Here is a 14,330-nt window from a genome sequence, read left to right as displayed (position 1 = left end):
CGGCTGCGGACTGCAATTTTCAGCGGGGGGCAGAAAGCTTGGGCCTCCCTGCGCTGCAGATTCCATCCCCCAGCTGCCTAGCTGTACCTGGCTGGACACAAAAATAGGGAGAAGCTCCACGTTTTTTTTTTTTTAATTATTTCATGAAATTCATGGAATAATTAAGAAAAAAAGGGCTTCCCTATATTGTTGTGTCCAACCAGGTACAAATAGGCAGCTGGTGGTTGGGGGCAGCCCGTTCCTGCCTGCTGTACCTGGCTGGACCCAAATATAGTGCAAAGCCCCACGTCAATTTTTTTTTAATTATTTCAGGAAATTCATGAAATAATTAAAAAAAAATTATGTGGGGCTTCGCCCTATATTTGTGTCCAGTCAGGTACAGCAGGCAGGAACGGGCTGCCCCCAACCACCAGCTGCCTATTTGTACCTAGCCGGACACAACAATATAGGGAAGCCCTTTTTTTCTTAATTATTCCATGAATTTCATGAAATAATTAAAAAAAAAAATACGTGGGGCTTCGCCCTATTTTTGTGTCCAGCCAGGTACAACAAGGCAGCTGGGGGCTGGAATCCGCAGCGCAGGGAGGCCCAAGCTTTCTGGGCCCCACCCGCTGCAAATTGCAGTCCGCAGCCGCCCCGGAAAATGGCGCGTTCATAGAAGCGCCATCTTCTGGCGCTGTACCCAACTCATCCAGGGCCCTGGTGCGGTGGCTCACTGGGTAATAAAGGGGTTAAGGCCAGCTTGGCATTATCAGCTGGCCCTAAGCCCGAAATTCATGGGGTCACGCCAATATTAGACATGACCACCATGAATTTCTAGTAAAGTATTTAAAAAAAGCACAAACACCCAGAAAAAAGTCCTTTAATTGAAATAAAGACACAATTCTTTATTGTTCTAAATTAAACCATACTTACAGTCACGCCCATTCCAGCTGAAGCCAACGATCTCCTGCAATAAAAGTAAAATAATAAAGCAACCTCATCCTTACCTTTCCATGGTTCCCAGGACAGCTTCAGCTCTGCTACATCGAGATGACAGGCTGGACCGCAGCAGAACGCTGCCATCCAGCCTGTCATCCCGCAGACACTGAGAAGCGCAGGCATGCTTGCGCTCCTCAGTGTCTCGCTGTGACGGCATCCAGATGAGCCGAGGTCATGTCCAATGGACTCAGCTCACCTCATGCACGTCACTGACAGCGTGGGAAAATTCTCCTGCACTCAGCGCTTCAGCGTGAGAATTTTCCCACGCTGTCAGTGACGTGCATGAGGTGCGCCGAGTTCATTGGACATGACCTCACCTCATGCACGTCACTGACAGCGTGGGAAAATTCTCACGCTGAAGCGCTGAGTGCAGGAGAATTCTCCCACGCTGTCAGTGACGTACATGAGGTGAGCCGAGTTCATTGTCGGCTCATCTTAATGCCGTCACAGCCAGACACTGAGGAGTGGAAGTATGCCTGCGCTTCTCAGTGTCTGCGGGATGACAGGCTGGATGGCAGCGTTCTGCTGCGGTCCAGCCTGTCATCTCGATGTAGCAGAGCTGGAGCCGTCGTGGGAGCCATGGAAAGGTAAGGATGAGGTTGCTTTATTATTTTTCTTTTATTGCAGGAGATCGTTGGCTTCAGCTGGAATGGGCGTGATGGTAAGTATGGTTTAATTTAGAACAATAAAGAATTGTGTGTTTATTTCAATTAAAGGACTTTTTTCTGGGTGTTTGTGTTTTTTTTAAATACTTTACTAGAAATTCATGGTGGTCATGTCTAATATTGGCGTGACCCCATGAATTTCGGGCTTAGGGCCAGCTGATAATGCCAAGCTGGCCTTAACCCCTTTATTACCCAGTGAGCCACCGCACCAGGGCCCTGGATGAGTTGGGTACAGAGCCAGAAGATGGCGCTTCTATGAACGCGCCATTTTCCGGGGTGGCTGCGGACTGCAATTTGCAGCGGGTGGGGCCCAGAAAGCTTGGGCCTCCCTGCGCTGCAGATTCCAGCCCCCAGCTGCCTAGTTGTACCTGGCTGGACACAAAAATATTGCAAAGCTCCACGTTTTTTTTTTTTAAATTCATGAAATTCATGGAATAATTAAGAAAAAAAGGGCTTCCCTATATTGTTGTGTCCGGCTAGGTACAAATAGGCAGCTGGTGGTTGGGGGCAGCCCGTTCCTGCCTGCTGTACCTGACTGGACACAAATATAGGGCGAAGCCCCACATCAATTGTTTTTAATTATTTCATGAATTTCCTGAAATGATTTAAAAAAAATTGACGTGGGGCTTCGCACTATATTTGTGTCCAGCCAGGTACAGCAGGGAGGAACGGGCTGCCCCCAACCACCAGCTGCCTATTTGTACCTGGTTGGACACAACAATATAGGGAAGCCCTTTTTTTCTTAATTATTTCATGAATTTCATGAAATAATTAAAAAAAAAAATACGTGAAGCTTCTCCCTATTTTTGTGTCCAGCCAGGTACAACTAGGCAGCTGGGGGATGGAATCTGCAGCGCAGGGAGGCCCAAGCTTTCTGCCCCCCCCCCCCGCTGAAAATTGCAGTCCGCAGCCACTCCGGAAAATGGCGCGTTCATAGAAGCTGGATGCTGTACCTGGCTGGCATACAAAAATATGGCGAAGCCCACGTCAAAAGTTTTGGGAAAAATTAATTAAAAAATAAATAATAATTTAGGGACTGCATCTTTATTAACTCCTCAAATGTCATTTAGTGTTAAAATAAAGGATTTATTTTAAAAAAAATTGACGTGGGGCTTCGCCCTATATTTGTGTCCAGCCAGGTACAGCAGGCAGGAATAGGCTGCCCCCAACCACCAGCTGCCTATTTGTACCTGGCCGGACACAACAATATAGGGAAGCCCTTTTTTAAAAAAATTATTTCATGAAATAATTAAAAAAAAATTGACGTGGGGCTTCGCACTATATTTGTGTCCAGCCAGGTACAGCAGGCAGGAATGGGCTGCCCCCAACCACCAGCTGCCTATTTGTACCTGGTTGGACACAACAATATAGGGAAGCCCTTTTTTTCTTAATTATTCCATGAATTTCATGAAATAATTTAAAAAAAAAATGCGTGGGGCTTCGCCCTATTTTTGTGCCCAGCCAGATACAACTAGGCAACTGGGGGCTGGAATCCGCAGCGCAGGGAGACCCAAGCTTTCTGGGCCACCCCTGCTGCAATTTGCAGTCCGCAGCCGCCCCAGAAAATGGCGCGTTCATAGAAGCGCCATCTTCTGGCACTGTACCCAACTCATCCAGGGCCCTGGTGCGGTGGCTCACTGGGTAATAAAGGGGTTAAGGCCAGCTTGACATTATCAGCTGGCCCTAAGCCCGAAATTCATGGGGTCACGCCAATATTAGACATGACCACCATGAATTTCTAGTAAAGTATTTAAAAAAGCACAACACCCAGAAAAAAGTCCTTTAATTGAAATAAACACACAATTCTTTATTGTTCTAAATTAAACCATACTTACCATCACGCCCATTCCAGCTGAAGCCAACGATCTCCTGCAATAAAAGTAAAATAATAAAGCAACATCATCCTTACCTTTCCATGGCTCCCACGACAGCTTCAGCTCTGCTACATCGAGATGACAGGCTGGACCGCAGCAGAACGCTGCCATCCATCCTGTCATCCCGCAGACACTGAGAAGCGCAGGCATACTTCCACTCCTCAGTGTCTGGCTGTGACGGCATCCAGATGAGCCGAGGTCATGTCCAATGAACTCAGCTCACCTCATGTACGTCACTGACAGCGTGGGAAAATTCTCCTGCACTCAGCACTTCAGCGTGAGAATTTTCCCACGCTGTCAGTGACGTGCATGAGGTGAGCTGAGTTCATTGGACATGACCTCACCTCATGTATGTCACTGACAGCGTGGGAGAATTCTCACGCTGAAGCGCTGAGTGCAGGAGAATTTTCCCACGCTGTCAGTGACGTGCATGAGGTGAGCTGAGTTCATTGGACATGAACTCGGCTCATCTGGATGACGTCACAGAGAGACACTGAGGAGCGCAAGCATGCCTGCGCTTCTCAGTGTCTGCGGGATGACAGGCTGGATGGCAGCGTTCTGCTGCGGTCCAGCCTGTCATCTCGATGTAGCAGAGCTGAAGCTGTCGTGGGAACCATGGAAAGGTAAGGATGAGGTTGCTTTATTATTTTACTTTTATTGCAGGAGATCGTTGGCTTCAGCTGGAATGGGCGTGATGGTAAGTATGGTTTAATTTAGAACAATAAAGAATTGTGTCTTTATTTCAATTAAAGGACTTTATTCTGGGTGTTTGTGTTTTCTTTTAACTTTGACTATGGGGTTAGTAATGGGGGTGTCTTATAGACGCCTCTCCATTACTAACCTGGGCTTGATGTCAGCTGGCATTATAAGCTGACATCAACCCCAACCCTATTACCCCCTGCCACCGCACCAGGGCAGCGTGGAAGAGCGAGGCTAAGTGCCAGAATTGGCGCATCCTATGGATGCGCCATTTCTGGGGCGGCTGAAGGCTGGTGTTTCTAGCCTGGGAGGGGGCCAATATTCATGGCTCCCTTCCTGGGCTATTAATATCAGCCCCCAGCTGTCTGCCTAGCCTTTGCTAGCTATTAAATTAGGGGGGACCCCACGTCATTTTTTTGGGGGGGTTCCCCCATTTTAATAGCTAGTAAAGGCTAGGTATTCAGCTGGGGGCTGATATTAGTAGCCTGGGAAGCTCCGTGGGTATTACCCCCTTCCCAGGCTTCAAACATCTGCCCCAGCTGTCTGCTTAACCTCCGCTAGAGCCTAAAATTAAGGGGAACCCCACGCCAATTTTTTTTTAAATAAATCCTTTATTTTAACACTAAATGACAAGTACAGTAAGCAACACTGTCACTGTACTTCATATATATGTGACTGACATGTTTCTATCTATCTAATCTATGTGTGATTCTCTATTCTTTCTATTCTAAATTGTCGGGTACAGATGCTGAATTGCCGGCCGGCTTTCTTAAAGAGACGGTGCATGAAAACACTATTATTTTTTTAAATATATCCTTTACACTAAATGACAAGTACAGTAATAATACTGTACTTCTTATATATGTGGCTGACATGTTTCTATCTATCTAATCTATGTGTGAAGCTCTATTCTGTCTGTTATAAATTGTCGGGTACCGCTGCTGAATTGCCGGCCGGCTTTTTTAAAGAGACGGTGCACGAAAACACTAATATTTTTTTAAATAAATCCTTTACACTAAATGACAAGTACAGTAAGCAACACTGTCACTGTACTTCATATATATGTGACTGACATGTTTCTATCTATCTAATCTATGTGTGAAGCTCTATTCTTTCTGTTGTAAATTGTCGGGTACCGGTGAATGCCGCTGATGAATTGCCGGCTTTTCATGTCATTCTACATTATTCTTAGTTGTTTTACTTCATGTAGAATTAACCTACAAGGAAAGAAAGGGTTTATTTTCATTCCGATATTTGTGTCCCATTGACTTGCATTGGTTTCCGGTATCGGAATCGGCGATATCCGATACTTTTTGGGTATCGGCCCGATCCAATCCGATACGATATTTCCTGATATCGGAAGGTATCGCTCAACACTATTAGCAAGATATTCAAAGATTTTTTTATCCAGTGCTCCCAAACTTAGGCCTTCATTCAATAAAGAAAAAAAAATTTTTTGAATAATACTAGTTGGATTAGTTGGCAAATTTTGGTAAATGGTGTTATCATTGAGCATATTTAAATTAAGTTTTTTATAAAGACCTGCATTTAATGCCACTATTGCCCCTCCTTTATCAGCTCTTTTAATTATTAAATCCTTGTTCTCTTTGATTTCCTCTAAGGCTTTTTGCTCTTCTTTTCTCAAATTCTGCAGAGCAAAGGTATGGTTATTATTCAGATTGACCAAGTCTCTTTCAATTAGTTCTTGAAAGTTGTCTAATACCGCTGGTCTAGATTTAAGCGGATAAAACAAGGGATTATGTGTTTTGAAAGACTTATTTAGTGAAATTTCTGGAGTTCTAGAGTCTGATTGTAGATTTCTTAAGCGTGTTAGATTACATAAGTCTTTAAATGGTGGAATAAATTCTTGTGCTTCATGCAAAGGATCCTCAGGAAAAAGTAAATCACGTGTCTCTCTTTCATTATAAAAATGACATTTGATCGTAAGATTTCTAGCCAGTTTGTTGACATCAAGAATAGTTTTAAACAGATCAAATTCCGATGTTGGTGCAAAATTCAGTCCTTTTGATAAGACATTTATCTGATTTTCTGATAGGATGTAGGAAGAAAGGTTCCATATCTCTGAAGTCATTACTAATGGTGAAGATGTTGTTTTTTCGTTTGTTTTCTTTTTATGTTTCTTGCCCCCTCTCCTTGATCGTTTTTTGAAGTCAAGAAATGTTTATCACTGCTTGATCTTAAACTGTATGATGAGCTGGCTTCTGAATTTAGTGAGGTATCTGACCCGTTTTCCCTTGATGTTGACAGTGAGGAGTTAACAGAGGTGTTGTAGCTGGCAAAGCTGACCGATCTGTTTCTGTACCTGTCTTTTCCTCTGGTTAACCGTCTATTAGCTTTCCAGGAGTAAACTTCATTAGTTTCATAATCCTGTAGGTCTCTGTTGAACTTAGATTTTTTATTTTCAATCAGTTCATTTTCCAGTTTTTCAATTTTTTGAAGGATTTCTTTGTTTAATGCTGTAATTTCTTCATTGTCCCCATAAGAATTTATTGAGCCACGTACAGAATTAATTTCCTCCTTTATTTTTATAAGTTCCATATCTTCATATTTAATAATCAAAGACATCACATTTAACAAATATGTAGAGAGTATTTCATCCCACTCCTTTTTGAAATTTTCTGGATAAGGAAAAGTGCAGGATTTTTTTATCCTTAATCCACGCGGGATCATGTTTCTAGAGACATAGGATTTTAAAAAAGTGCAATCCCACCACATTTTTTTTTCTTTTCTCATTTTTGATTCCAATTCTTTAAAAAGATATTTAAAATCGCAGTTTGAAGAGCCGCTAGTTGTGGGTGTACTGGCTTCTGTATTTACAGAAAAAATGGAGGCTAATTTCTGTTGTCTGTTGAGGCTAATTTCTGTTTCAGCCTACTAGCTGAAGTTAAAAATTAACTACAGTAAAAAAGCACAAAAACTACATAAAATGTCCAATTTTATGTAGTTTTTGTGCTTTTTTGCTGTAGTTAATTTTAGCTGCCAATAATGGGTTAATTCTCCTCTGGGCTGTGGTCCAACACCTGAAGCAATCACCAAGAAGTGTTTTTTATTTAACTTCAGCTAGTAGGCTTAGTTCTCACATTATTCCATGAATAAGGTTTAGCCGAAACCCGTTGGAATGTGCTGTACCTAAGAGCCGCTATATTGCTCATTCTGTAACTCATCCTTTGCTTTTACAATTTGAAATTAAAAGTGAAGTTTTAACAAGATGTATACAACTCTGGTCCTGCTGGAGACATCTTTGCTTGCTTTCTCATTACTTGAACTTTGGTAGCCCGTGACCTGGGCGTCTCCGCTGCAAGACTTCGTTGGGACTGGATGAGTCTGGCCATTAATTAATTCTATGTTAGGTAAAAAAATGCTACATCTGTACATTTGTATGTTAAAAGCTGTAGCAAAAAATATATATTTTCTACACTTTTACAAAATAAAACAACTTTTTTATGAACAAAAAAGATATTGTTTCTCTTAAACAAAAAACAACTTTATTTTACATTATTTATTTGGTTCCATCCTTGAACTTCACATGCTAATGCTGCTAATGTTTGATCGCTGATATCATTTTTTTGTAAACTTATGTCAGTGTAAAACCAGAAATCAGAGGCATACCAAGCCATGCAATGTCTAGAGGTCTTTGTAAGACCCTCAGCTGCCATCTCATCCACTGACTGCCTGCTATATGTGGGTTGACAGAGATACCATAAAAATAATTGCAAATCCACTTCAACATTTATGCTCCCAACACAAAAATGAAAATACTGCCTTTGTATAGGTTTCAGTGCTCATCACCATACTTTTAACCACAGTAAAGAAAATGGCTATACACTAATTATGTCATTCTATTGAACAGTTAGCAGCAAAGGAGTCATAACAATATAAAAAGAAGAAAAAATCAGCTATTGCGTTCCAATAGTAAATTAGTGGCCATGCGATATTCAGTAAGATGGTGCACAGATCCAAGGGCTGAGTCCCACAAAAAACAATAGAAGCAGTTTGGTATGGGAATATCCAGCTCCAAAGGAAGTAGAAAATACATAAAAATTTACTTTTTTCCATCATTGGTTAAAATCACATAGGAGAATCAGAAAAAATATAAAAAAAAAACACATAGCCTATGCGTTTCTAACCCTGATTGGCTCTTAGTCATGATGATTAAGAAACATCATTATGATTATAAAGAACCAATTGGGGTTCAAAATGCATAGGATATGTGTTTCTTTTTTAATATCTTTTCCGATTCACCTAGCCTAACCGAAGAGGAAATAAAATACGTTTTTATCTATTTTCTAATCCCTTTGGAGATGAAACTTCCATGACCAATTTGGTTATATAAGTCATAACACTAGCTTCAACATTAATTAAACCAAAGTCTCAAGTCTCATGTTCCTCCACCAATAATCTAAAATAAATGATGAATGAAAATAATTTGCAATTAAACATTTAAATATATAGAATGCAATACTCACCTTAGAAGAATTTATGAGAACCCCATCAACAACGCCATTTATTCCTGTGGTATGAAAACTATTCGGTGTAAACACCATTAAGTCATTTTTGGGTTGTACTGAATTTAGATATAATTTCGATTGGCTTTCTTGTGAATACATCCAGCTACCTCCAGTGTTGGAACATATTTTATAGTTTTCCTTCAACTCATTGACCTCATCTTTGTACTTTTGCCATTTTAAAATAGTAAAAACAATTAACGTAATGAGAAATATTGTTGAGATTGCACAAATAGCAACAACTAAATACACATTAGTATCTAAAATATTTTCATCTAAAGTGGAGTCTGGAGAGTTATAAAAAAATTCTCTGAAATCCACCAAGGAAATAAAAATTGGTGTTGTGGCAGTCATGACAGGTTCTCCATGGTCCTTAGCTACCACAGTTAGTTTGTATTCTTCATTATCTGAATCTGTAAATAAACGTCTAACATGGATTTCTCCAGTTTGTTGGGAAATAGAAAATGGTATGTTTATTGGTAAATCCATAAAACTATACGATAACCAAGCATTATATCCAGAGTCTAGATCCACTGCTTTCACTTTAGTTATGAGTTGACCAGGTTGAACTGTTTTAGGAGTTTTGATTAAAACTGAAGAACCAAGAAGAGCAAAGCTAGGAGCATTGTCATTGATGTCTTCAATGAAGATGTTTAATACTAAACTGGAGCTAAGTGGAGGAAGACCAGCATCTGTAGCTTTTATAATACACTGGAAATAAGACAAATGTTCATGATCAAATGAAAATAAAGCAAATAATTTTCCATTTTCAGGACTGATGGAGACATAGGAGCATTTGGGAATCCCATCAATTGTGCTTTCAATAATTGAGTATGAAATAAAGGAATTCTGGCCATCATCTGGGTCCACCGCTGATGCTGTATAGATATGTGAGCCCGGTGGATTGTTTTCTTTGACAATAACTGTGTCAGTAGACTGCATGAAGTAAGGAGAATTGTCATTCACATCACTAATATCAAGATCAAGTGTTTTGGAAACCGACAATGGAGGTGAACCTTCATCTGTTGCAGTAATTCTAACTTCATACTTGGACTTTAATTCTCTATCTAATGGGGCGTCTACTGTTAGAGAAAAATGCCCCATTAAAGCAGGATTTATTTTGAATGGTATATTTTGGGAAATTTTACATTTTACTTTTCCATTGTTTCCTGAATCCTTGTCAGGAACACTGATGATAGCAACTGTTGTTCCTTGTGGTGAATCCTCAGGGATAGGCACTGATAGGGATGTTAAGATTATTTCAGGAGCATTGTCATTGACATCTACAACGCTCACTAGAACTTTACAGTGTCCAACCATTGGCTGATCTACACTATCAATGGCATCCACATGAAGTTCATATCTTTTAGTATTTTCAAAATCCAAGTTCTCTATAAGTTTAATTTCTCCAGACTGAGGATTCAAACTAAAAATGTTCATTATTTTTGCTGATGACAATTTATTAAAGGTATACATGATTTCACCATTTCTTCCTTGGTCTAAATCAGTGGCATTTAATTTTACCACCAATGTTCCTATTGATGCATCTTCTGGCACACTACACTGGTAAAATGGTTGATCAAAAGTTGGAGAGTTGTCATTGGCATCCTCCACAGTGATGGTAAGCTGTGCGGTGCCACTTAATCTTGGTTTACCACCATCATAAGATATCAACGTAAGATTGAGTGTAGACTGCTTTTCCCTGTCAAGTGGCTTCTTCAGTACGAGTTCTAAAGTCCGAATTTCATTCATATATTTTTGAAAATCTAATACAAAGTAATCATTCACACTTAATTCATAGTTCTTAATTGCATTTGAGCCGACATCAGCATCAACTGCTCCCTCTAAAGGAAATCTAGAGCCTGCACTTTTCCATTCTGATATCATCAGGTTATACACAGTAGAAGAAAAAGCTGGACTATTGTCATTGATATCTTCTATTTCTACCTCTACTTGATACATCTGCACAGGCTTATCTACAATAACCTGCAGAGGAATAATGCAGATGGCTATATCTGAACATATTACTTCTCTGTCTATAATATTATTCACAAAAAGAATGCCATTCTGCAAATTAACCTGGAAAAATTCTCTGTCAACTCTAGAAACTATCCGCAGCATTCTAGAATTAATCTCACCCATTTCCAGTCCAAGGTCTTGAGATATCCTTCCAACAAACGTTCCGTGCTTGGATTCCTCTGGGATGATGTAATGCAGCTGACACAAGACCAGATCCCACGATATTTGCAGGAATATAAAGTGCACCAACCTGACCATGACTTCATTAATATGATTGAGCCAGAACATTTCATATATTCCTTAATACTGGAGAGTATATTGCCAAATCCAGTGTTTTTTTGGAGCCTGGAGATCGAAGAGAGTTCAGTTCTAGCTGAACTGTTCCGAAATAGGAGATAAACTAGCAAAGATGGAGGCAAATTATTCTGTTTCTATGAGTTATAGATAAGTGAACAGTGACCTCTGCAGTCTGTTCAAGATTTTACAGCTGGTTTAAAAAAAAATAATAATTAAGTGCCATATATTATATAACTTTAACATTATTTTGATCCACAATAAAACAATGTTGTCCATTTCAATTGTATTTTCTGTATATTTATGTCAGAGTATATTTATTTATTTAGATATAAAGAAAAAAATAATTATTTAATTTGTTCCAATGTGTCAATTTTTCTTCATTTTTTTCTTTACATAGTAAAGTTTTATATAATAAGAGTTTTCTCAATGTACTGCAAAGCGATACAAAACATAGTAAGCCACCCATGTACAATATTTAGGCAAATTTAAATACAAATATGGTATTTTTCCACAAATGAAGAAAAGATATTTACAGTTGATTTATATATTTAGGGCACATAAATTGTAAACTTGTACCCATTTACTCAAGAATTAAAAATATTTTGGTTGTCTCCAGGTTTTCTTGGTTATCCTCAATTCTATGAAATAGTTATGATAAATAAAGTTATTTTATCCTGCCCTTTTTGGGACACTACTATTTTTCTATTGTATCTCTCGCAAACATGAAAATATGGGAAATCAATGTTATAACTTCTATTGAGAAAGCATCCAAAACTAAACATAACAGTATAACTGTCAGATTCCATTAAGGTAAATAGAATAATACATTCAAGATCATACAATATGTTTCCAAGCAGTAGGGATTAATATTTGCTCAATACCAATAGGTATGGATATTTGTTTCACCAGGCTTGGACTGGCCGACAGGAGTTCCGGTGAATTCCCTGGTGGGCCCGCAGGTGTTGGCACTTGAGTAATTATGTACAGAAAAAGACAGCATCTCAGCACTCATTTAACAAACTAACCAGTTTATTATTATTATTTAGACGCATAGGTAAATTTGTGAATCAGGGTAATGTAATATTTGCATATCGCCTCCTGCCATATGGCTATTTAGCCCCCAGAGTCAATGTTACTGGAGGACATTGCAGTTCATCTTCTACTCCACATTTCCAGTCAAAATACCACAATTCAATATGTTTCCAACTAGGATGTAGTAATATTTGCACAATGCCACTAGTTATGCATTTTACTTTCATCCTCTCTTCTAAATCTCCAACACTTACTAATGGCATTTTCAACACATTTTAGGCATAGGAAATGGGATCTAGTAGAAAATATTTAAAAGTTTTAATGACCTTTCCAAATTATTTATTTATTTACTCACTTATATAGCGCCATTAATTCCATAGCGCTTTACAGACATTATGGGCACTGTCCCCATTGGGGCTCACAATCTAAATTCCCTATCAGTATGTCTTTGGAGTGTGGGAGGAAACCGGAGAACATGGAGGAAACCGACGCAAACACAGGGAGAGCATACAAACACCTTGCAGATGTTGTCCTTGGTGGGATTTGAACCCAGGACTAGAGATGAGCGTTGTTCTACTCAAACTGTTCGCCAATCTCAAATTCGAGCTGTTTTGGGCGGTGTTCGAGCCGTTCGGCGAACACGAACAATTTGAGAAAAATTCGGCTGTTCGAGGTTATGTTCGATAACTGTTCGTGCACCAAAATCATAACTGGATTTTTTCTCAGTAATGATGAAAATTAATGTTAATACGCAGTTTGAGTGTACAGCGTTGTGGGGGGAGGGGCAGGGGATGGATCTCTGCAGGAACAATGAAGATCTCCATTTTTTTTTCTCTTTCCCGCATTTGCAGTGGGGAGGTGCAATCTGTCAGCCTATCAGCAGCGCACACACGGAGCGAAGTGCTTTTTTTCACACAAGCAAGGGCATGTGTCATTGGCAGTGTATGTCACATGTCCTTGCCCTATAAGACCAAGCCATTTTCCCCGTCGCCACCATTTTCTCACTGCTGCAGCTGCGTGTTAGACGGCACCGCTGTTGCTGTGTGCGCTATACCTTGTTAATTTCAAGCCAATTTTCGCACAAATATACAGATAGCTTGGGAGTAGGGAATAGTTGTGATTGCAGTCCTTTTAAGGACTAGGTTACAGCATTTCCTACGACTTTTATCAGGGAGGTCTGTGCTCTTAAATAGATAGGTTGTGGGAGTAAAGACTAATTGTAATTGGAGTCCTTTTCAGGACTAGGTTACATGAGTTCCTATCAGTTTTTGCCAGGCAGGTCTGTGCCAGTGCTGTGCAAGTTTTTTTCACAGCATTTGGCTGAATCTAGCAAAGCTAATCCTTTTTGGCCTATGGCAGAGTGTGTTAGTCAGTGGAGTAGCCTATCTGTGTTGCAAGATATAACACCTGTGTATAGAATACCAATTTTTTTACTGCACCTAGTGAAGTAAAATCTTTTGGGCATAGCATCATTCTATTAGTCCATCTATACTGACCTCCATCAGGTTGCAAACTGAATATAATTTTTTTCTGCATCTAGCTCTGAAAAAATATTTGGGCTTCTAGCAGTGTGTGGGACTTGGTCTATTAGTCCATCTATACTGACCTCCATCAGGTTGCAAATTAAAAATAATTTTTTTCTTCATTTAGCTCTGAAAAAATATTTGGGCTTCTAGCAGTGTGTGGGACTTGTTCTATTAGTCCTTCTATACTGACCTCCAGCAGGTTGCAAATTGAATATAATTTTTTTCTGCATCTAGCTCTGAAAAAATAGTTGGGCTTCTGGCGGTGTGTGGGACTTGGTCTATTAGTCCATCTATACTGACCTCCATCAGGTTGCAAATTAAAAATAATATTTTTCTGCATCTAGCTCTGAAAAAATATTTGGGCTTCTAGCAGTGTGTGGGACTTGGTCTATTAGTCCATCTATACTGACCTCCATCAGGTTGCAAATTAAAAATAATTTTTTTCTTCATTTAGCTCTGAAAAAATATTTGGGCTTCTAGCAGTGTGTGGGACTTGTTCTATTAGTCCTTCTATACTGACCTCCAGCAGGTTGCAAATTGAATATAATTTTTTTCTTCATCTAGCTCTGAAAAAATAGTTGGGCTTCTAGCGGTGTGTGGGACTTGGTCTATTAGTCCATCTATACTGACCTCCATCAGGTTGCAAATTAAAAATAATTTTTTTCTGCATCTAGCTCTGAAAAAATATTTGGGCTTCTAGCAGTGTGTGGG

The 14,330-nt window shown here is 39.7% G+C and overlaps 1 protein-coding gene across 18 annotated transcripts in view; it reads right to left on the bottom strand.

The window, feature by feature from the left end:
- Positions 1 to 14,330, bottom strand: part of LOC141164433 (protocadherin alpha-C2-like) — a 608,374-nt gene that overhangs the window by 271,824 nt on the left and 322,220 nt on the right. Inside the window, exon 1 of one of the 18 annotated variants that reach the window (XM_073649664.1) lies at positions 8,707 to 10,874. The exons of the other annotated variants lie outside the window; for them this stretch is intronic. Within the exon in view, the coding sequence (XP_073505765.1) occupies positions 8,707 to 10,866 (2,160 nt within the window). The 5' untranslated portion in view covers positions 10,867 to 10,874. Of the gene's footprint in view, positions 1 to 8,706; positions 10,875 to 14,330 lie in introns of those variants that run through there. 18 annotated transcript variants of the gene reach the window in all.

This window comes from Phyllobates terribilis, unplaced genomic scaffold (genome assembly GCF_046119375.1).
Source record: "Phyllobates terribilis strain yellow unplaced genomic scaffold, ASM4611937v1 Scaffold_10__3_contigs__length_209671492, whole genome shotgun sequence".
Classification (NCBI taxonomy): domain Eukaryota; kingdom Metazoa; phylum Chordata; class Amphibia; order Anura; family Dendrobatidae; genus Phyllobates; species Phyllobates terribilis.
This window is presented reverse-complemented; position numbering and strand designations above follow the sequence as displayed.